General features: G+C 34.9%; 1 protein-coding gene across 8 annotated transcripts in view; it reads right to left on the reverse strand.

The window, feature by feature from the left end:
• Nucleotides 1–25216, reverse strand: part of EPHA5 (EPH receptor A5) — a 330826-nt gene that overhangs the window by 15620 nt on the left and 289990 nt on the right. For all 8 annotated transcript variants that reach the window (XM_067736164.1, XM_067736162.1, XM_067736163.1 and 5 more), the window contains 4 exons: nucleotides 17745–17806; nucleotides 15705–15914; nucleotides 12889–13038; nucleotides 629–822 (listed from right to left, as the gene is read on the reverse strand). In XM_067736164.1, coding sequence (XP_067592265.1) covers nucleotides 629–822; nucleotides 12889–13038; nucleotides 15705–15914; nucleotides 17745–17806 — 616 coding nt within the window. The remainder of the gene's footprint in view (nucleotides 1–628; nucleotides 823–12888; nucleotides 13039–15704; nucleotides 15915–17744; nucleotides 17807–25216) is intronic.

A 25216-nucleotide genomic window follows, 5' to 3' on the forward strand; every position in this document is an offset into this window, starting at 1 on the left:
TAAATGCATTCACATGCATTCAGAAAAGTTTAAAAAATGCTCATTTGTTCACACAAATTTTTTCCACAAGATTACTCATTTATTATTTTTAAGTCCTGTTCATACTACGCAGTAAATGATTATCCAAATATCTGTACTCAACTGGAAAAGGAGTTGTTGATATTCATAAAATATGACAGGTGGTGAAATCTATTCTAAGGAAATCAAAGAGTAATTGTTGTTATATATCTCCTGTTTAAAATTATACCAGTGCTTAATTGGCTTTTACCCATCATCTTATAATCTTATTTTCCCCCATCCAAACCTATGTGGGGTCCAAAGCACCTGAAAATACACATATTTGGGGATTTTTTAAAATGCTACCTGTATCTGGCTATAGTTAACATTTATCTGAAACTGGTAGGTTAGACTATTAGATTAGGTACAGGTGTTTTAAAGTATAATTTAATCATTTATATTTCACTCATTATAAAAGAATAACATTATGCAAAAACCATATTCAAATAAATTAGTGTAATATAGGTTCATAGGCTAGCATGTGTACACAAATAATTTCATTAACTTGATATTTGTGGCATCAATCTGAGTTAGCAATATTCAGAAAAACCTCTACAGACTGGCCTTGTACCTGCTTGATGCATTGACCAGCGTCTTCAAGCTACTTGGGTTACGGATCAGCTTGTCCAACATGCTGACGATTTCATCAAACTTGGGCCTGCTATTTCGGTCTTTCTGCCAGCAATCCAGCATTAATTGGTAGAGAGCAGCAGGACAGTCCATGGGGCTTGGCAGACGGTAGCCTTCCTCTACAGCTTTAATCACCTGTGTAAAGTGAAACAGAACCGGTCCCCCAAAGCCACAAATTTAGTACAGAATAGCTTGAGAAATTTCCTACTGTTCAGTTTGCATCCTTTCTTACTCTTACTTTTGCAGTAACAAGCAGCATAACTGTCTCTAACAACCTTGATTATTCCATTTGCTGCAAAATACAACAAAGAAAAAATATGCTATTGCACAATATAAAAAAGATAGGCTTTCCTCACATATGGTAAAGAAAATAAATGGTAATCATCTTTACCTAAAATCTTGGTATAGGGTGATTTGTAAAATTAATTGACATAAAAATAAACAGTTCATCTTTTATTTATCCTCGCATTCTGGAATCAAATGGAGATTAACTTTTCTAGTGGCCTCTCTGAAAAGTTAATGTCTTTTTAACGAAAAATTGTGTGTAGAACAACATTTTTTAAAGTAATAGAACTGCAATTTTACTTCTAAAGAGACTTTTGGATGGCAAATGATGGATAAGTCAAAGGCTAAATTAGCATAAATGTCTTATGTATCATTTAATAATGTCAAGGTCTGGCTGTTTATTATCATCTACTGATTTCTGTCAGGAATTTGGAATGACTGTTTAGTAGTGCAGGCATTACAAAGATCATTGATTTTAAATGCAGCCACACATATGAGTATCAGTCTAATTGTGAGATTGTTTTATCAAAAACATTCTTAATGTTGCTGCTGCCATCAAAATGACTAATTCCAGAAGAGTTCTGTCTATGCTACTGAACATAATAATACAACTTTTATTCAATTATTAAAATTTTAACATTTAAATGATAACCCAAACCAATAATAATGAGCATATTTCTCAAAATCCTATTTGAATAATTTCTTAATTATTAAACTTAATTATATTTTTCAACAAGCACTTTAGATTTGATCTGACAAATGGAAAAAATATGATGATTAGAATAGAATTGTTACCAAGATAATTTTGAAAGATTGTAGAGAAACCAGTCTCTCAATGATAAAGGGAATGACATCTGAACAAAAGTAGTGGCAGATGGAGAGATTTCGGAGACATTTATAACATAAGGGTAGAGGTGAGAGTAGAGAAAGTATTTGAGAGAAAACAAGTTCAAGTCTTTCACACCGGATGGTTGTTGTGATTAATTTTCGGTTAGCACATTCATGGGGGTGGGAAATGCTGACACGTATAATTTGGGGCTTGTTTTATTTGAGGTGAGTAGGGAACAACAGATGGCAATCTACAGGAATCTGTCTGCAGTACAGGAGATATTTGAGCTGATAATAAATGTGAGGGTCATCAACGCTTGGTCACAGCTTGAAGTAGGGTATAGTTTATATCTCCCCGGGAAGGCATGAAATAAAGGTTCCTGAGAAGCACCAATAGTTAAATTTGGGCAGAGAAATAAAAAGTACTCAAAGACTCTAAAAATAAACGGTCAGATAAATAACTGAATAACTATGAGCAAAATACCTGGGAGTCATCTACCACTTTAGTTGACTCAAAAACAATACATCTTTATTATTATTATTTTATTTTATTTTCTGAAAATCTTTATTGGGATATAATTGCTTTACAATGGTGTGTTACTTTCTGCTTTATAACAAAGTGAATTAGCTATACATATACATATATCCCCATATCTCCTCCATCTTGTGTCTCCCTCCCACCCTCCCTATCCCACCCCTCTAGGTGGTCACAAAGCACTGACTGATCTCCCTGTGCTATGTGGCTGCTTCCCACTAGCTCTCTATTTTACATTTGGTAGCGTATATATATGTCCATGTCCCTCAAAAGTTAAAAGGCATAGAGGGAACTTTCCTCAACATAATAAAGGCCATACATGACAAACCCACAGCCAACATCGTTCTCAATGGTGAAAAGCTGAACCCATTTCCACTAAGATCAGGAACAAGACAAGGTTGCCCACTCTCACCGCTCTTATTCAACATAGTTTTGGAAGTTTTAGCCACAGCAATCAGAGAAGAAAAATAAATAACTGGAATCCAAATTGGAAAAGAAGAAGTAAAGCTGTCACTGTTTGCAGATGACATGATACTATATATAGAGAATCCTAAAGATGCCACCAGAAAACTACTAGAGCTAATCAATGAATTTGGTAAAGTAGCAGGATACAAAATTAATGCACAGAAATCTCTGGCATTCCTATACACTAATGATGAAAAATCTGAAATTGAAATTAAGAAAACACTCCAATTTACCACTGCAACAAAAAGAATAAAATATCTAGGAATAAACCTATCTAAGGAGACAAAAGGTCTGTATGCAGAAAATTATAAGACACTGGTGAAGGAAATTAAAGGTGATACAAATAGATGGAGAGATGTACCACGTTCTTGGATTGGAAGAATCAACATTGTGAAAATGGCTCTACTACCCAAAGCAATCTAGAGATTCAATGCAATCCCTATGAAACTACCACTGGCATTTTTCACAGAACTAGAACAAAACATTTTACAATTTGTATGGAAACACAAAAGACCATGAATAGCCAAAGCAATCTTGAGAAAAAAAATAAAAAACAGAGCTGGACGAATCAGGCTCCCAGATTTCAGATTATACTGCAAAGCTACAGTAATCAAGACAGTATGGTACTGGCACACAAACAGAAATATAGATCAATGGAACAGGATAGAAAGCCCAGAGATAAACCCACGCACATATGGTCACCTTATCTTTGATAAAGGAGGCAAGAATATACAGTAGAGAAAGGACAGCCTCTTCAATAAGTGGTGCTGGGAAAACTGGACAGCTACATGTAAAAGAGTGAAATTAGAACACTCCCTAACACCATACACAAAAATAAACTCAAAATGGATTAAAGACCTAAATCTAAGGCCCAACACTATCAAAGTCTTAGAGGAAAACATAGGCAGAACACTCTATGACATCAATCACAGCAAGATCCTTTTTGACCCACCTCCTAGAGAAATTGAAATAAAAACAAAAATAAACAAATGGGACCTAATGAAACTTAAAAGCTTTTGCACAGCAAAAGAAACCATAAAGAAGACCAAAAGACAAACCTCAGAATGGCAGAAAATATTTGCAAATGAAGCAACTGACAAGGGATTAATCTCCAAAATTTACAAGCAGCTCATGCAGCTCAATATCAAAAAAAGCAAACAACCCAATCCAAAAATGGGCAGAAGACCTATATAGACAATTCTCCAAAGAAGATATACAGATTGCCAACAACCACATGAAAGAATGCTCAACATCATTAATCATTAGAGAAATGCAAATCAAAACTACAATGAGGTATCATCTCACACCAGTCAGAATGGCCATCATCAAAAAATCTAGAAACAATAAATGCTGGAGAGGGTGTGGAGAAAAGGGAACATTCTTGCACTGCTGGTGGGAACGTGAATTGGTTCAGCCACTATGGAGAACAGTATGGAGGTTCCTTAAAAAACTAAAAATAGAACTACCATACGACCCAGCAATCCCACTACTGGGCATATACTGTGAAAAAACCATAATTCAGTAAGAGTCATGTACCAAAATGTTCATTGCAGCTCTATTTACAATAGCCAGGACATGGAAGCAACCTAAGTGTCAATTGAAAGATGAATGGATAAAGAAGATGTGGCACATATATACAATGGAATATTACTCAGCCATAAAAAGAAATGAAATTGAGTTATTTGTAGTGAGGTGGATGGACCTAGAATCTGTCATACAGAGTGAAGTAAGTCAGAAAGAGAAAAACAAATACCATATGCTAACACATATATATGGAATCTAAGGGAAAAAAAAAAGGTCATGAGCAACCTAGGGGCAAGCCGGGAATAAAGACACAGACCTACTAGAGAATGGACTTGAGGATATCGAGAGGGGGGAAGGGATATCGGGAGGGGGGTAGGGTAAGCTGTGACAAAGTGAGAGAGTGGCATGGACATATATACACTACCAAACATAAAATAGATAGCTAGTGGGAAGCAGCCGCATAGCACAGGGAGATCAGCTTGGTGCTTTGTGACCACCTAGAGGGGTGGGATAGGGAGGGTGGGAGGGAGGGAGATGCAAGAGGGAAGAGATATGGGAACATATGTATATGTATAACTGATTCACTTTGCTATAAAGCAGAAACTAACACACCATTGTTATGCAATTATACTCCAATAAAGATGTTAAAAAAAAGGCAATAACTATGTGATAGTGTCCGTAGAAAATATTACAAAAACTATAACACATGGTTAACATATCTAATGCATTAAAATCTCATGCATATTGAGAAATAAAATAATAAAACAATAAAATAAAACGACAAATAAATAAGAAATAGGTACTAATCAAAAATTTACAAAAGGGCTTCCCTGGTGGCGCAGTGGTTGAGAGTCCACCTGCCGATGCAGGGGACACGGGTTCATGCCCCTGTTCGGGAAGATCCCACATGCCGCGGAGCAGCTGGACCCATGACCCATGGCCGCTGAGCCTGTGCGTCCGAAGCCTGTGCTCCACAGAGGGAGAGGCCACAACAGTGAGAGGCCCGCGTACCGCAAAAAAAAAAAAAAAAAAATTTACAAAAGAAAAAAATGCTAAATCGATTTTGAGAAATTATCACTAGTGATCAAATAAATGAATAGTAAAAATTAAAAGTACCATTTACACTCATATATTAATGGAAGCTCATTTATTTATTAATTTGCTTATTATAAGACTTCCCATTGTGGATAAGGATGGTGGTATTACCTTAATAACATATATGTACCAAAATTAAATGTTTTAGTATATTTTATATCATGAAATATTTAACTATGCAGTGAAAACAGTCATTCTTATTTACTTAAAACATGATATATTTTATAATGTGCTTTTCCCCAAAGCTGATACCAATTATGTCTATTTTTTTTCTTTAGCACCTATTTAAAAAAAATATTCTTTCCTTCATTGAGCAGCTATTCTTATATGTGATTATGAAATGAATGAATTAAACCAATTCCTTAGTTTTAAAGGAATTAGTTAGTTATTTGATCTGAGAAATTATTTCCAGAATATATTACTTAACTTTATTTTCAGCTAAATTTTTATATATAAATATAATACTCTGTCTCTAAGTTAACTTAGAACTTGGTCAAGTAATTAGGTCATTGAATTTAATTCTAAATTAATGTTTAGAATTTATATTTAAAATAGATTTAGAGCTATAATTTTAGATTTTATATTTAGACATTTTGAAGTGATTTTTTTTTTTTTTTTTCATTTTTACCTATTGTTCCTTTCATAGCTTGGGGGAGAAATGAATGGCATTAGTACTCTGGTGGTTTGTGAAATGCTGAAAATCTGCCAAAGTGCTATTTAGGCTGTTCATTTTACCATACAATTTATAATGTATGGCCAATGAGTCATAATCTCAATTGACTTTGTTATTACGATTACCTTTGTTAATTGAGGTGGTTGAGATTAACGAAAGAAAAGAGAATAAAAATAAAAAGACAATCAGAATTTTTACAGACAATCTGGCATCATTTCAGATTTCTATATCTGAAATATTATCATAAGCTATGCATTTTCTTGGCATTGACATGTAAATCAATAGTCTGAACACAATTTAAAGAATGCTGCCTTTCCTTCCAATACATAAAACCCAACACTGAGCACCTAATAAGGCACTCTTCAGTGGGTGGTGACTCTATTGGGCCCTTTCCATCATGCAAGGGTCATGGGCTTATCTTTCAGATACATATACCCATTCTGGTTTGCTTTTACCCACAGAGCCTCAGCTAGCATTATAAAGTTGGAATATTTGATTCACAAACATGGACTCCCACCGAGCATATACCCTAACTAGAATATCCACCTCATAGTGAAGGATGTGTGAGCTAATCACATACTTAGTGATGTGCTCCTAAATATTTAACAACTGGCTCTTCTTGCAGGGAAAACAGATTTATAACATTTTCTCATTTATCTGATATAAATATTCGCTCCATGTCAACTGCAAGCTACCAACATAATCTCATTCAGGGAGAAATGTTCTGAAACTTCACCAGCTGATATGTGCTGGTTCCAGCAACCACTACACATAGTTCATCATCCAGAAGTGACTAGCCTCACAGAATGCTGGAAGGCCTTTTAAAGGCACAGCTGAAGCACCAACATGGAGGCAACACTTTGATAGGAGTAGGTGTCATTATTCAGGATGCAATTTATGTATTAAATCAATTAACTCAGAAACTTTTATATTGTGCTTCATTCCCAGTAACTCTTGCCAGGCGACAAATGGTTATAGCTGTAACCAGGCACTTTGGACTACTTGTGCCCAGGTACAAGCACAAGAGAAGGTGAGTCACCGTGATGGCCAAGGTTATTGATACTGAACAGCAGGAGGCATTTGAGCTGTTTTCACACAGTTGGGGTGGGGAGAAATTTGTGTGGAATCCAGGTAATACTCTAAGGGGCTCTCTTGCTACCCCTTTATAACAGCTGTGGCCAGAAAATGCCGACCCCCAAGAGTAAAGGATTGATTCCGTCTACCAGTTAAGCCACGATGATCTGCCAAGTTGTTGGTGATGGGAAGTCAGAATGGATAGTGGAGGAGGGAGAGGCTAAGGACCAGATGAGGTCCTGAGATCAGCTGAAGCTACAGAGGCTGCATTTCAGTCCATAACCTGCCTCTGCTGAATTTCCCTTCAGAAAGAAAACCCCACAGAACCATGGAACAGATGCTTCCTGAACCTGTGTGGAAAAGTTGCTCTGTGTTGCAAAAGGGGTGGAGCATAGCAACCTCGAGAATCTGTCTCTCATATCTTCACCTACAGGGATGGAAATTGATCTACAGTCCTTAACCCTAAAACCTCTAAAATCCATCATCACATTTACACCAAGGCCATGTTTTACATAGGTTACTCCCAGTCAATTACAGAATATGGTAGTGATAAGATAGGCACATTCCTATGAGACTCCTATAACAGGCAATGCTGGCTTGAGGACTCCTTGGCGGCCTTGGCAACCTCTCTTAGAAGTGCACTTCAGCCTCAGATGCTGCCTCCAATCATCTTTCCTTTGATCTCTACTCTACCTGGGGTCAGATTTGTATCACAGTCTGACATCTCTCCCAGCTTCCTCTCATCCCTTCATGTTTGTCCTCACAAGCAATTCCCTTTAATAATACTAATGTGTATGTAATTCCCTCATGGCATAGGCTTCTTGAAGGATCTAGACTAGCCCAGGCTCATTGGTATCATAGGTACTAAGATGCAAATTGTATGTATATTATCTACATTCATATTTAACACATATTTGCAAAATAGAAATCATATACACATTTTACAGGTGAAATAGGTGACATTCCAGAAGGTTAACTATTGCCCACGTTCACATAAGTAACAAGTGGCAATGGAAAGATTCACATTTAAGTCTCTCTGGCATGCAGATATGCGGTCTTTCTATCCTGGTGCTGAGTCACACTATTGAAATGAGAAATAATTGCCTCCCAAGAAAATAATTTGGGACAGGTATGGATATTACCTCATGGAATCAGATTTCTTGCACCATAAGAAAAAAATTAATACCCAGAATTAAAATGAGCTATTTTGGAAGATAGTGCATTCTTTATAACAGGAGGTGTGAAAGTGTAGGCTGAATAAGTGAGTGCCAGGAAATTTATAGGGAACCTTTGAGCATTAGCTGTGTGTTTTGATGAATTAGGTTCTATATAGAGTGTGAGTGCCTGTGTTGCTTGGTATTTACTCAAAATTTCACAGATGAGTCCTTTAGTTACTATGAGATATGAAGCTTCCCCCAAAGTGACTAGAGTTTAATAATATATTCCTGGAAATTATCTCAAATGCCATAGAAATAGTTCCAGATAGACCAATTTTCTTCCTAGGATATTTTTTTCTGTCTCCAATAGCTATTAAAAATGTACTGAGAAAAAAAAAGAAAAAAAAATGTACTGAGTATGTCTTTTTCTTTGTATATCAATCTTAGATCAATAGAATTCCAGAGATTAAAGAGATCTTGGAAATCTGTTCAAGTCCATTCCCTTTATAATCATTGAAACTGACTGAGAGTTATAGAATCAAAGATGATTCTATTCTTTCAATTTCAGATTTGTGTTTTAGTTGTTTTTAAACAACAAGGTATAGGAATTTTAGACGGCAGTATTGATATTTCTTTATGTCTCATTTTTTCCAAAGGGGTAAGAATTTCCACGAGGATACCTACCAGTCCCTAAACTAATTACTTGCATCCAAGGACAGCATTATCCTTAGAAGACCAAGAGAAAGGCAAACTCAGCACAAAGTGAGTTCACATCCTTCTGGAGTCAAAGTTTTTGCTGCCTTAAAAGTAAGATTTAGGCTGACAGAAATGGTACTAGAAACCTGAATGCCTAAAAAAAATTTTAAAAACAGATTACTTAAAACATTTTGAGTTTTTAAAACATTTTGTAATTTATGTGCTTAGTATACACTATGTATTCATACATTTCTGAATAAATACAAGAGAAAGACATTGTCACTAAATATAAAAATGCAATACAATGACATCTCTTCTTATTTTGTTTTTTATTTTAAGTTCTGAAAAATGTTGAGATTTAAAATGTTTGCTGTAAATAAAGAAGCTTCTACTGACTACAGGATGTTATCTTAGCTTCCCAAGCTTGAATCAGAGTTCATGGTCTGATATGTACCTAAAATCATCTTAATCATTTTAGTTTATTTTTATTATGTGTTGTTATGGCTTTTCTCTGTGATAACAGAGGCAATCCTAAACCAAAAAAAACCTACCGCAGCATTCTATCCCCCTGACACAGTGGAAGGTCTCCTCTGAGAGATTTAGATTATTCTGCATGTCTTGGTAATGTAACATTTTCATGGTGGCAAAGCCTTTTTAGAATCAGTATCTGGAATGTAGAGATGATGGGATACATCGTTCAAAACTGCCAAATCAGTACTTCTATTTTGATTTCTGAGAATCTTTTTTCAAAAGAAAGATTCAGTGATCATGATTTTCAAATACAGTAGATCTGTCATGTTTCTTAGATACAAATTTTGATGGAAATTGAGGCATACCAAACTTAATGCCATATCTAGAAACTAAATGCCACTAATGCTAGTAAACTTTCTGAGAAAATGCAAAGCATGTATTGGACCTTCTATTAAAGGCAGACATTTTAGAAAGATCTTTAACTGTAAAACATTTTTCTGTAAACCTCATTTAGATTCTTGGAAAACCCAGCCAATGCCAAAATATTAGTTTTTATTTTTATTATGTCCTAAAAATATTAGCACTTCCTTGTATTTTTCTAAATAGTTTGAAATAAAGTTATCTGAAAAAAGTATCAAGGCTCTCAAATGGCTGAAATCAGGAAAAATATCTGTTCCGAACCCTTCACACCTCTTTGTTTCTATGTCCTTTTCCATATAACTTTATATTGTCCATTCACAATGAGCAGTGTGAGTGGACTGATCCTCTGATTATGGGATTGGACAATGGAATGTTGCAGGCTGGGCTTATTCTCACCCTTCAGCCATGGGGAAAATGAGCTCATATCTAGGCTAGCCTGCTGGTCTCTGAAAGAAGATGAGGGCCGTGTGGAGCAGAGCCAAGGTTTACCAGTATAGATCAGTCAATCCCCAGGAGCATGAGTAAGCACAGTCCAGATCAGTAGAAACACTTACGAGCATTCGCCTAGCATTACGTTCTACTTTGATCTATCATTTTATTTGTGACAGATACAGCTATATCAGGCATAATTTCCTATAATGTGAGTAATAATCCTACACATATTATATACATAGTTGGGAAAGACTAATAATTCCTACTGATGGAATCAGAATTCAAAATATCTCAAGTGAGAAGGAGTTATAACACTAGGCAAATAAGGGGTAAATGTTTTCCTTGAGTGAAGGGAGCAGGCTTGCTGGCATTACAGAATAAAATACTTTCACAAAAACTAAAGGGAAAAATGGCATTGAAATGAGCCTTGAGAGAAGTTAGAAGCCAAACCATACATCTCAAGTTAGCATTTGGCATTTATCTGGAGAGTAACAAGTAGCAAATAGGTCTCATCTTTGTCTAGGCTAGATTAATACATAATAATCATTATATATTGAATTGAATATTTTACATTCAATTAGAAGGTTGATCTAGGCTCACTGGTTGGAAATGAAAGGGAGGATGTAAACATTGATTCAATTGGAAACAGTGTAGTGGTTAGGTATTAAAATTTTGGAGAACCAGATTGAAATTTCTGGTATAACTTTTATTATTTTTGTGGCATTAAGAAAATCATTTAATCTCTTAAGTTTCAGGTTATTAACAGCCAGACAGAAATAATATCTCTCTGATGGGTTGTTAAATGTGTGACAAGAGTTCAATACTTTGGCCATAGTCCTGCCCCTAAAATCATAAGGTTGAAGACAATAGATACTACGTTCTCTCAAATTGAGAGAAACAGAGGTCAGTATCCCTTTACTAGGTCAAGCGAACAGGCCAAAAGAAAACTAATTGTAGCAATTTAGATGACTAAAAGAAAGGGAGACTCACTGCCTTGCAGTATGCTTGTTGAGAGACGGGAATCCATCAGTCTAATTTACTATTGCTATCCGAAAAGAATGCTGTGAAATATTTCTTGGGAAAGCCACAGGGTGACCCTGGCTTCTCATCTGGGGAAATCTGAAGAAGACAGGGTGGCTGGGGCAGCCTGCAATAATATCTAAAAGAGGGAAAACTGGTAGAACATCAAACAAGGATGTGCTTTCCTCAGGTGAAGCAGACATGTGTAAGGTACCATTAGAGACTGTGAAGTGGGGAGCAGGCGGCAAGCGCAAGGAACTCTGGGACATCTCAGTTGGAGTACATCCTCCTCTTTAAGGACCTTGCAGAGAGGAAAGCAAGAATCTGACAATTCTTCCTTACCAATCTTGCTACTTAGGGTCAGGTTGGCCCTGCAGTTGTGGAAAACACTTTGAAATGGATATAAGATTGACTCTGATTTAGATTGGACTTGGATTTTTATATCTGAAAGTGAGTCAATTACTGGCATGGTACTGTTGATTCACCAAAATGCAGCCGGAGAGCTAAAGCACCTGTCTAATAATCCCTGAAGGCATAGGAGCAGGAGATTTTACAGAGCATGGATGAAAGAAATAATTGGAGAAAAAAATAAATCTTTTAAATCAGCATGGTATTTAGTTAAGACTGTTCATTATACTGGTTTTTATATAAAGAAGTAATGAGCTATTAGTTGGTAAATCATTTAAAACAAAGTATGGCATATAATAAGGGCTCAATAAAAGATAGCTTTTATAATTATTTATAATTATTTGAAGAATTATTTTATAATTATTTGAAGATAGCTTTTATAATTATCAAATTTCAATGCAATCCAAAATAGAAAGGGCTATATCGAATAGTAACAATGGAAAATTAAAAAGTCAAACACCAAAGGCCATGTAGTCAGGCATCATTCTGAACTTGAATAGAAGATTCTTGCATGGTTTCTTTAATTCCAGGATTCTATTATTCTAAGCCTGAATTATTTCTCCATGTGGGAAAAAAAATCTGTTTTTATCCCAAATTAAATAGACAATATTACTCTTCCTACTTTTTTTAATGTAAATAAACAGATTATTTCTTTTTATCCTCTAAGAGCATCCACTATTAAAGCAATGTCATTCACCCTTTTGGTTTGGAGTTTTAGCTCCCTTTATCAAGTGCATGTCATAAAAACTTGTCTGTCAGTATTCATTCTTTGATGGCTCTTTCTTCATTTTTGAAAATGATACTGACATAAAATGAGTGACACAGCACTACAGTACTGCTAGGACTGTCTAGCAAGATTTTATATAACAGTAACTTGCTTTCCTTTGTACTAACTTATTTTGAGCTTCTGCATAAAGGATTTTAATAACAACAAAACTGATCAGAGGTTAAGCAAAGAGTATTTCACTTTTTTAAGCAACTGTCATTTTCAGAAATATATATTACATACACACACACACACACACACACACACACACACACACACACACACACATATAGTCTCCCGACTCAGAGAACTGTTTCAATTCAAACTTTAGGGGGAGTAGTTCCATACTTACATCTTGGTTGGTCATCTCCCAGTAGGGTCTCTCTCCATAAGACACAACCTCCCACATCACGATCCCATAGCTCCAGACATCACTGGCAGAGGTAAACTTTCGGAAAGCTATAGCTTCTGGGGCAGTCCATCTGATTGGAATTTTGCCTCCCTACAATTGAAAAAGAAGAAAAAAATTCCCACATACTTCAAATGTATCTAGGGATACTGCTTCCTCACTGAAAAGATCTAGAAAGAGATGTAGCATTTTTAAGTGAATCTGTTTGACAGCATACAGTCTCTTTTCACATATCTCAGCCCATAAGCACTTGTAGGCTGACTACTAATTGGCTGGCTGGAAGCTTTCTAGTTTAAATTCTGTTTGACTACTGGAACACATACAGGACCCACATCTCAATTACAGTATCAGGGTGGCAGCTTTAAGTGGGGAAAGCAGGCAGTCAGGCAAATCAATAAGGTAACTTTCATGACTTTCTAACAGAAAGTAAAGGACTCAAATTCCCCAGGTTCTTTTTTCCTTTAATATAGGACTGTAAATAGAAAGTCTTGATTGCTGAATGTAACCATGAGAAGTTTAAATGTTAATAAGACAAGCATGAAAATCAGATATGTTAAAAACTTAGTTAGACTTTCTCCTGACACCTGCAATTTCTTTTAGACTTGATTTCTCTTATTTCCCATTGTCATATTTTTGTGTGTGTTTGGTCAAACTGTTTTTTGGGTTTTTTTTTTTAACCAAAAAGGTAAGTATCTAAATGAGATTCAACCAAATTAAAAATTATTAAAATTAGATTACGGGGGAAGACTTACAACATTATCAAGTTTGGGGGTTTTACATGATAAAAACAATGATTTGGTAAGTTTTCTCCTAGTTTACAAGATAACACTTTTATATCCCACCCCTTTCAGGGTAAACTTTTTTCTCCTCATTTTTAAAAGAAGAAAAATCAATGCAACAAACATTTCATCTATAAGCAAATATATTTTAAAAGAGAGAAAGAGAGAAGTGAGTGTTTTGAATATTTTCCTGTAAAAAGACTAATATATGCCTTCCTGTTTTGCAGGAAGAAAATTAATTCACATACTAGAAAAAATAGGACAAACTTTCTTTATGAACCAAAGTTTCAGGATATATGAAGAAATAACAATTTCATGTAATGCTTAAAATTGTTCTGAGTTGATGTTAATTTGAATTATTGAAACTAAGTTTGAATTATTTGCTCCTTAGAAATATGGTAGCAGCACATCGAGAAGACTTTCCTGAAACATAACTTTTGTTAATTAATTATTCATAGGCAAGATCACATTATTAGGCCTCACTATGTGGCACTGGGATCATCTATAATTATTACAATTCCTCTTGAAATTGTAATTTGTCGATTACTTTAAACTTCAGCCTAGAAATTTTCTCCTGGTCCTCTGACCATCATATTGGACATCAATACTATCTGAAGTTCCCTTATTGGCTCATCTCTCAATATATGGATTTTCCACAAAGTGCTGCCACACCTCATTTCCCAGGAGTAAGTCTTGAGGGTCTCAGGATCTCTGGCTCCTCTCGCCCTCCCTCTCCACCAGCATGACACATTCACACAGACCTTGACAAATTTACTTTATGCATTTAACTGAGACACCAACCAGTCATGCTGGGAATGGGTTTTTCTATAACCTCAATCTTGTTTAGGCCAAGTTTATTAAATGTAACTCTAATCCCAGGAGAATTCCTAATTGAGGTTTCATTTAACTCAAATAATGACAATAATAATTAGGTCTAGAAGGAAAGGCGTATTCCACCAATTAATTTATTGATTTATTAAGCTGATAATTTGAAGGCTTTGTTTGCTTAGATAAGTCACTCATGATCTTCAGCATAGTATAATCCTTAACTATCCATAAGTCACAATGCAACAATGAAAAAAAAACAGCCTTATAATCTATAGTTTATTGTTAGACTATGAGTAGAAGTAATTTTAAAACGTTGAATTAAATAAGAAAATGTGTAACATCTATCATAAGAATAAGAGATGACAAAAGTATTCTGTATTGAAAAAAAGTTAGCCACATTGTATGGTGAAAAAGATATAATGATAAATTCCTGTCTTCATAAGAAGTTTAAACATTGAGGATATCTTGATGCCCTTCAGAAGATTTAGAATTAAACAAATGTAGTTTATTAAAAGGGATTAAAATTCAAGAAGTGCAATACATAGACTGTCCAGAAAGTTCTGTTGCATCAATTCCCACAGTTTTCCACAGAAAAAACTGTCAATTATACAACAGCAATTCAGGAAGCAATTACTTTGCTGGAAAAGGGTGTTGATTTATGCTAATTATGACAATGTGAATTAGTGACCAATTTTCCATATATGTGAGCTTAACAATTTACATAGTATAAAAGAAATTAGGCATTAAAATACCGCCAGTAATGTTAATATATGTATATATAATATATTTATTGCTTTTAAAGCAGGAGATTCTCTCTTTAACTTTTTCTTTTACGTTTAATACTCTATATGATTTTATGAGTTGTATCCACTATGAACTCAAACTTTTTATTTTCAGTATCTGCAAGGAAAAAATGAACTACTAAGACTCATAAAGTGAATACTTGGCTTATCTGAATTTAATATTTGAATTTTCTGATATCTAACAAGGAGAGTTATCTGGATTTTTTTAATCCACCTTCCCCTTTTTCTCTCTCTTTTTTCCTATATTGGAGGAATTTCTTTTTTCTTTTTTTTTCTATTTCCTTTAAAATCTTTAAATATTAAAAGTCTCTAGTCTAGTATTTCAGAAATTCATTCTGTTAGCTCTTACCCTAGTGGTGTAGGCTGCTTCAGGATCATCTTCCAGTACCCTGGAAAGCCCAAAGTCAGACACTTTGCACACAAGGTTACTATTTATTAAGATGTTTCTGGCAGCAAGGTCTCTATGCACGTAGCCCATGTCAGAAAGGTACTTCATTCCTGCAGCGATGCCTCTCAGCATACCAACCAGCTGGATCACAGTGAACTGCCCGTCATTTTTCTGTAAAGATTATATAGAAATATTAGTCCTACAACCCCAATCACTAAGGGAAAATATGAAAGGATCTTCCTTCAATCCCCAAATTAATATATACTACTACCAAATTCATATGCAATTTCTATCTGAAGGAGAATGGGAAAAGTTAAGCAATAGATAGTTAACTTGATAATGCGTAACAGTCCTCTGCTCGGTCAAAGCAGATAAAGGCTTTGAAAGCCCTTGACCAAAATCTCACTTATAGTTACTCTTTTCTGCATTGTAATCCTTTATTCTCAGTCATCAGAGGAGTGTTTTCATCACTTCAACCTAGTGCCTGCCTTGGGTTAACACTGCACATTTTTGAAGTGACTTAAAAGAAGCTGGCTGGTTAGGCATATTGGGGTAAGGAAGAAGTGGCCAGAGGAAGTAAGGGAGAATCTGCAATAGCAGATGGGGGAGGGAGGGACTGAACAATGACCAGGAGAATGTTAGCATTTCTTGGAAGCTTGCTGTCTTTGTCAAGGGCACTGGACTTGGTGCAAACACACAGAATAAGGCTCAACTGATGCTTATTTTGAAATAAAGGAATGATGTGACCTTAAGAGACTGAAGAACTTAAATATATGTATTAGAAATTTGGCAGCAGAATCTGGTAGAGGCTGGAGATTGAAAGGGAAGTTTGCCTTGTCAGTGGACCCCTGTCATATTCAATGCACAGGCCCTTCTTAATAATCGTCATTAATGCCACTATCCCATTACTTTTAATAATAGCAATAGTTGCTATATTGAAAGTGAAAAGCTGCCAGACTACAGGTTTAATCAGGCCTGCAAACATGTTACATTGTCTAGCACATGCTATTTATTAATAAAATGAATTGCCAATGTTTAAAATTTGAAGACTTGCATATTTAAAAATACAATCTTTTCCTAAAATCCAGAAGATCTGACAACATTGGCTATTGTCTGTTATCACATAATGACTCTGCTGGTACAAGTAGTGACTGGCCCTCAGATGAGTTATGAGTCTATTTGACTCTTTCATTAATATAGATGATTTTCATGGACTTTTTAGACATTTTCCTTATTCTGCCTGATATACTTTGAGAGAGTTAAGTACTTTTATTTGTTCTTTTAAAAAAATTTTTGTTGAAGTATAGTTGATTTACAATGTTGTTTTAGTTTTTGCTGTATGGCAAAGTGAATCAGTTACACATATACATATATTGACTTTTTATAGATTCTTTTCCCATATAGACCATTACAGAGTATTGAGTAAAGTTCCCTGTGCTATACAGTAGGTCCTTATTAGTTATCTATTTTATACATAGTAGTGTAGTGTGTATATGTCAATCACAATCTCCCAACTTATCTCCCCTCCCCTCATTTCCTCCCCTGGTAACCGTAAGTTTGTTTTCTACATCTGTGACTCTATTTCTGTTTTGTGAATAAGTTCAATTGTACCATTTTTTTAGATTCCACATATAAGCGATATCACATATTTGTCTTTCTCTGTATGACTTACTTCAGAGAGAGTTAAGTACCTATAAAAGCTTCTCTTTTTCTCCTTTCCTTCCTTTCTTTCCTCCTTCCTTCCTTCCCTCTTTTATTTTTTTTTGGGGGGGGGCACATTAACATACACTTAAATAAAACCGTAGAGACACATAATTTGGATTTGTATACATTTTCTGAAGTGGATAATTTTCAAACCAAAGTTAATTTTTGTAGTATAATTATCCTGACTCCAGATATTTCTATTTAAAATTTAGCTTTAAAGTGGCTGGATTTCAACTTCAACATCATGGTCAATATATGAATAACACTTTGAATAGTTACATTTGTCTCATATCTTACCTTTAAAAATGTATCTAAAGAGCCATTTTCCATATACTCTGTCACTATCATCACTGGTTTACCTGAAAAGAACACAGTGGTATAAACTGTTGCTTTTAGATTTTGTACGCTTATCTAGGAAAAGTTTACTTGGAAGTTTATATTGTTGTCCAAATTATATACATCTGTTAAAAAAATAGTCCTTTTTGAGTAGCAAGTAAATTTATGACATGATGATATCTTAGTATATACTAAATTGGGTCAGTGAGAAGAAAGTATCACAAGAATGATAAAGATTGACATTTAAGATTCAAAAACCCATAATTTTCAATACCAAAATCAATTTACGTAGAAAATGAGTTTAAGGATGAATTTTATTTTAATAGAGGTAATGATATAAAGTGCCAAATAATAATATCCAGCAAAGCACTGAAAACATATTCATCTTCCTCACAGTTCTAAATAAAAACTCCTGTCCAGTCTAACTACCCTGTTTATGATCCCTGGAATATATGTTGTATTTTCCAAACTTTATTTCTATGTTCTTATAATTCATTTACTTATGGCTACCTCCCTTTTCCCTCTCTGCCACATACTTATGATCTTTATCAACCCCAATTTTTTCATTCTTCAAAACCCTGTTCTGATTCCTCTTGCTGTCTGGAAACTTCTCTTGTAATCATCATACTGATGGATGAGGTCCTCCTCTTTTCATGTCTGATATAAAACTGTAGCTAGATAGACTCTGGAGCTACACTGCTTGGCTTTGTATCCCAGATCAATCACTTATTATCAAGTGATCTTGGGCAAATCAATTCTTATCTCTGTATCTCATTTTTCTCATCTGTAAAACGGAGATATTAATGGCACCTGCCTCATAGAGTTACTGTGAGTATCCACCAAGTCATATTGTTACCCAGGTCACTTAAAATAGTGCTTGTCACTTAGAATTTGCTATGTATTATTATTTTATAAACTTTATCAACTTTGTATCTGTGGGGTTTCATTGCTAGATATAAGTCGACTAAGAGAATAGATCATATTTTATCCCTCATAAAATTATGGCAGTTAGTGTGTAATATGTCTGTGATACAAGATGAAAAATATAAGATCAAAAATCTTTGCCAGGGCTTCCCTGGTGGCGCTGTGGTTGAGAGTCCACCTGCCGATGCAGGGGACACAGGTTCGTGCCCCGGTCCGGGAAGATCCCACATGCCGCGGAGCGGCTGGGCCCTGGAGCCATGGCCGCTGAGCCTGCACGTCCGGAGCCTGTGCTCCGCAACGGGAGAGGCCACAACAGTGAAAGGCCCGTGTACCGCAAAAAAACAAAACAAAACAAAACAAAACAAAAAACCTTTGCTATATGAAAAAATATCTAAAACATGGTTGTTAGTTTTATCACTCCACGCTAACCTCACTATTTTAAAACATGCCCCTTTACTCTTTGATAAAAGTATACTACATACAATTTTAGTGTTAATTTAAACTATTTTTAGGTAAGTAAAAAAAGACCTTATGATAGTAAAATTCTATCTTGTATATCTATTAATTAACTTTTTATATTATAAAGGGAAACAGGGCCTATTCAATTATGAAATGCACTGTAATTAACTTAATGGCATTCTCCAGAAGGGTATCTGTATTTTACTTGAGGAGTGATTCATTCAGGTCATAGAGTTAGAACTTTTATATTTATTCATACAACATTAGTCTGAAATGTAAACAGAGATATAGAAAGTTAGACAATTGCATGAAAAAGAAATAACTAGAAAGAAAAAGGAGTTTTCATTCCAAAATCACTTAAAACTCACTATTTAGTATAATAAGGTAGGTCAGTCTAATTTCTCACTCAGACAATTATCTTCTTTTAAAATACTTTAGAAGCATTATTCTTTGAATGAAATGTGACAAGTAATGCTACAAAGGCAGATGCATTTCTCCTTTGTAAAAGTTATTTAAAAAGGTTGTCTAAAAAATTCATTTGTCATATATTTGTACTATGCCTACGTTAGGTAAAACATCCCATGTGTAGAGAATATACATTGGAGATGTCATTTGATTTGAATTTGGAAGATTGAAAGGGTCACTGGTGTAATAAATGGTGACAGATATTTCAGGAAGAAGAGGCAGCATGGGCCAAGGTATCTTGTCATGAAAGAGTTCATCAAGTTCAAACATGGCTAGAGGGCTGAATTTTGCTTTGTAATTCAGGAAGTGACAGGAGATGAGTTGGGGAATGTTGATTTTTAAAACTGACTGGAAATACAATACCTTAGTTAGAAAAAAAAGAATGACTCGTTGTATTTGTAAATGGCCAAGACAACATAACAGAAAAAAGGATTATAACTGCATTTTCTCCTTACTATGGCTGTAATCTAAGTTCATGAATTGAGATATGCTTCCAATTTAACTTCATTTTAATGATGCCACACCCATTTTAATGGTCCTCAGACAAACTCTAAATAGACAAAATTTTGCTTTAGGCCCTTTTGGTCCCATTCTTACATCCTAGAGCCTATTTCTGGCTTTTATTAATGTTGAAGCCCCTTTTCCTTCAAAAGTCCAGAATTAATATGCTTCCCCAAGGGTGACAGCCAAAATATTTGATAACTGCTTTGGCACAGGGACCTACATGTCTGAAGTTCAACCAACCGTAATGCTGGAATATCAGAACGTCCTGGTGTACCAGACATCACCTCTTCATCTGCCTGATTTCAGGAATTCAGAAGTACCCAGAGATGAAGCTGAGTAGGCATATAAAAGGGTAACCCTGGCTTCAGCTTTTTATCAAATAGCATGGGAGTATTTCAATAAATTTACAGCTAATAGAGCCAAAAAATATGTATTTGCTGAACACCAGCCCTGATCAAATTAGGAAAAGGGCTACATTTTCTAGAATCAGCCTGTGTTTCTAGGAATATGTCCTGTGTAGATCTGACTCTCACTTACAGAAATCCATTGAGGGAGTTGTCATAGTTTAATTGGAATTGGAAGAACTGAATTCCAGCAGATATCCAGAGAATATAGTCTTAGCTTTCCCTCATCGGTACCTCTCAGTTCCTACCACATGAGCAGATGCCTTGTCCCTCAAAGTGAAGGCCTAATCAATGTCTACAATTATCTACTCTACCCCAAGCCTTTTATTATTACAGCACTTCTCTTATATTACTACTTCAAAACCTTCAGTTTCCTTCTATTCTCTTTTTCTAGAGAACAGAAAACTTTTTCTCAGTTTCTTTCTCTTCTCTCTGTCTATCCTCTAATTTTTTAGACCCTCTTCTTACAGCTATGGGTTAGTGTTAAATATTTACTACTCCTCACCCAAGGTCTCCTGAGCAGGAGTTGGATAAAATCCCTATGTAAAAATACCTCTTTCTTGGGTAAATTTTTTCCTTAAATTCAACCCAGATTCACTGAGCTTAGACGAAAGAATTCATACTCTAAAGAGAATGACTGATCAGAAACTTTATTGATATTGAATAATATATATTTGGAAAGAAAAAGTAATTGCTTTTTAGGGAGATCTGCACCTGGTATTCCTCCTGTAAGATTTTTTTTTAGTATTCATCACTTAGCTTTAAAAGTCAGATTCATTATTTATGATAGTGTAGGTTTTGAAAAATATGATAGGGACCTAAAACACCTCTTTTATTTCAGAAAATGGGGGAAAAGCAATTAAAATGCATGTTTGCAAACAAGCATGATCTTCTTTTGTTGACAAGAATAAGACAATTCAGGACTCATTTGATTATTTCTCATGCTTAAGCCATTTTAATGATAATTATATTTAGTTTGGCATATGTTTTGTCTCAGTTCCTGCTAGCCTGCAAAAATGACATAGCATTAATTAATGTGGCTTTACTCTAACCATTGTAAATTCAATAAAATGGTATAAATCATTTTCCATTATCCAGCTTGAAGTACAGACAAAGAGTAAATCTGCCAATAATTTTGAAAGCATATTATCAAAAATCAATATAAAAAGAGCTCATAAAGCATGTCAAAACATGATTTTAATCACAGAGTAGAGTTTTTACATTACTTCATAATATTTACTGAGGGCCCAGTGCAGGCAGAGTCTAAGTAGTAATAGAAACACATTATTTGTGGAATTCACCAACCTCATATTTCATCATTTGGTATTGATAATCATAAAAGAACTACAGGTTATTGATATACTGAGTGCCCACTTACAAGGCATGATGTTATTTTTAATTGTAATCAAAATTCTATAACAGTGATATTACAAAAGACTCTTTTCAGAGAAAGAAAAGTGAGGCTTAAAATGATTCAATATATTACCTGAGTTGATTAGTGCAAGTCGTATAAGAAACAAAGTTGGGAATCAAATTCATGTCCACCTGACTATAAAAGTTGTTTTCCTTCCCTCCATACTATGATGCCTATAATTTCCAAATATTTATTTTAAATTTAACTTTAAAATCTCACAAATATTTAGTCTTTTGTGATAATATAAGTTTGATAATCATGACTATGCCATACCAAACTATTCATGCATTAATGGCAGATCTGGTAGGGTTTCAGTTGCTTTCAACAAATAATATGTTTTTATGTATGATCATTACTTATATATGCTCCAAGCGTTTGAAGTGTTCGATAGTGAAGTGGATAGGTCTTGGATTCCACTTATATGAAGTATCTAAAGTAGTCAAACCCATAGAAACAGAAAGTAGAATGGTGGCTGCCAGTGGCAGGGGGAGGGGGAAAGAAGGAATTACTGTTCAATAGGTATTAAGTTTTAGTTATGCAAGACAAAAAGTTTCTAGAGATCAGCCATACAACATTGTGCTTACAATTAAAAAAACTGTATCTACACCTAAAAATTTAATAGGGTAGATACCATGATATGTGGGTTTTTCTTACCACAGTAAAACAAAACTGCATTTGCTTCCTTAGTAAGTGATTTTTTTGGTGCTAATGTCCAACAAAATCCAAGAGAGAAGAGAACACGCCACTTCTGGTAAAGCAGTCTTTTTTCACAAGCTCTCTCAAAGTTAGGTGAGACAAACTTTGGGGAGTGTTGATTTAGTCCTTGCTTTTCAGAGCATGGCCTATGACAAGTGGCATAGCTATCACCTGAGAGCTTGCTGGAAATGCAAAATCTCAGTGCCCAATCCAATCTATTAAAACAGATTCTGCATTTTAGCAATATCCTCAGAGGCACGTTGTATTTTGAGAAACACTGAACTAGGCTACATCACAAGAGTTGCAACTAAATCTGGGCTTATTATTTTATTTGCATTGGTACTACCTGCTTTTCTGAAACCACGAGTGCATCAAAAAACACGTGGTACCACTTAAGGGTATAAGGGAGCATTTGATTTAGAAACATCACAATTCACTGGAAAACAACTGTCACTGGTTTCTCTTACAAACATTTTACAAGATTTGTAAATAATTAAAAGTAAGCCTGTGCTTATACTTATATATCTATAGTTTTATTTCACTACGCCATTCTATTTGGGTTGTATTCCATTTAGTACATTAACACTTGTAGCTGTTTGAAATTACTTTTATTTTTACTCCAAGGGAAGCTTGGAATAAGAAATATCATGATTCAATTATTAATGGTTAATGGTCACCCAGAAAATGGGACCCTGTGCTTGTAGTAGGAATAGATAATGCTTATCAAGCGGGGGAATGTGAAGGGAGGATGAAGTATGGGGCAATCAGAACTTAGAAAGGTACTCAGATATTTTAATTCCATTATGACCCTTATTTATTGGTTAACACTTTAGGGAAAACTACTTTTAAAATTATGTAATTTTAATTTTAGGAAAGACTATAAAAGCAAAAGCCTCTATACCTTACCTGAAATGGAAACACCAAATGTTTCTATTAAATAGAAATTCCAAATTTTCCATAATATCCTCTTTTATTTCAGATTGTTTATATTGATATAAACTTTCTCATTAGCTGCTCATTTCTCAAATTAAAAATAAATTAGAATTGCTTTGACATTAGCAAAGGTGGATAATTACTTGTGGAGTCAGCAGTGATCGACTTTGCAGAGGAGCTAAGCAATCTAAGAATTAACAATGTGACAGCTTTGTTTTATTAGTAATGAAAATGACTTTAAAAACACAAGGTTTAATTTACTAATAATCAATCTTTGAGCCAGTAAATCTCTGTTTCTATAGATATATATCTTTCAGGTGAGTAGAATTTAGATTTTATCAGAAAAAGCCCTTGTAAATATCTAATAAATATCTTATGTTTATTTATTATACCTTTCTCTATGCCCTCATAATGAAAAACTAGTATCAAATTAATGAGCTGGCTTCCATTTCTACTGCCGTGTTAAATTTGTTTATTTCCATCATGGTTTATCACTGATAATGGCTCATAGAATTGTTTCCTTTTGTGAAAGGGAAGATATAAAATTCAAGCTTATTCATACTGCAAACATTTTCATTTATACTTCTCAGAATCCAATCTTATACACAACATCTGCAATTGGGTGCTTATAAGCCTCTCAAAAGTAACGTGTCCAAAACGGAACTACTGATTACCAACCACAATCTTGCTCCTCCTGGAATTTTCCCCATAACTGACAATTCCTTTCTTCAAGGTACTCAGGACAAATAATTTATAATTATCATTGACTTCTCTTTTTCTCATATTCCACATCTAATCCACAAGAAGACTTACTGTGATTGCCTTCAAAATATCTATAGAATTCAGCTACTACTCACCATCTTGTTAGATTACTACCCTGATCTAACCCATAATGAGGTGTGAATAATGACAGTAGTCTCCTCCCTGTCTCCCCATTTCAACACTGGCTTCTACCATCTTTATTCAACACAGCATCCTGACTGATCCTGTTAATGTAGAAATAAGATTCTATCACATCTTGGCTCCAAGGCTCAGAATAAGAGGCACTCTTTGCAGGGACCAAAGTGTTCATATACTGTCTATTCTCCTATTAAATCTTCAAGTTAAGCTCTTACCAGACTCCTCTCATTCATTCCACTGAAGCAACGCTGGCCTTGTTTTTTCTTGAACATTCTATGCAAGTTCCATTCGAGTCTTGCAGGTTCTTCTTTCTACAACGCACTGCCTGCCCCCAGATATCTGTAAGGCTCACACCTTCACTTATTCAAGCCTTATCAGAGAGGCCTTTCTCTAAATAAAATAGAAACCACCAACCCTCAATAGAAACAATCCATAATCTCCTAACTTAGCTTTACTTTTTTCATTTAATATATTATAAATGTATTTGTTCAATTAGTTTTTCTCCCCTACCCAAAGGTAAGCTCCATAAAGGCAGGAAATCAGTCTGTTTAATCTCTGCTGTATCCCACTGATGAATAGGAATAGACATGTATTAGGTGATCAATTAATACCTTTTGAATAAATAAATGTTTCTTGTCAAGTGTATACCAAATAATAAAAATGAGGTTAGTAATGTACACTGTAAGAGCTTGGGTTTTGGAGTCATGCAGAACTGCTTTTAAATCTGGTATTAT

This window comes from Pseudorca crassidens, chromosome 4, assembly GCF_039906515.1.
Source record: "Pseudorca crassidens isolate mPseCra1 chromosome 4, mPseCra1.hap1, whole genome shotgun sequence".
Lineage (NCBI taxonomy): Eukaryota > Metazoa > Chordata > Mammalia > Artiodactyla > Delphinidae > Pseudorca > Pseudorca crassidens.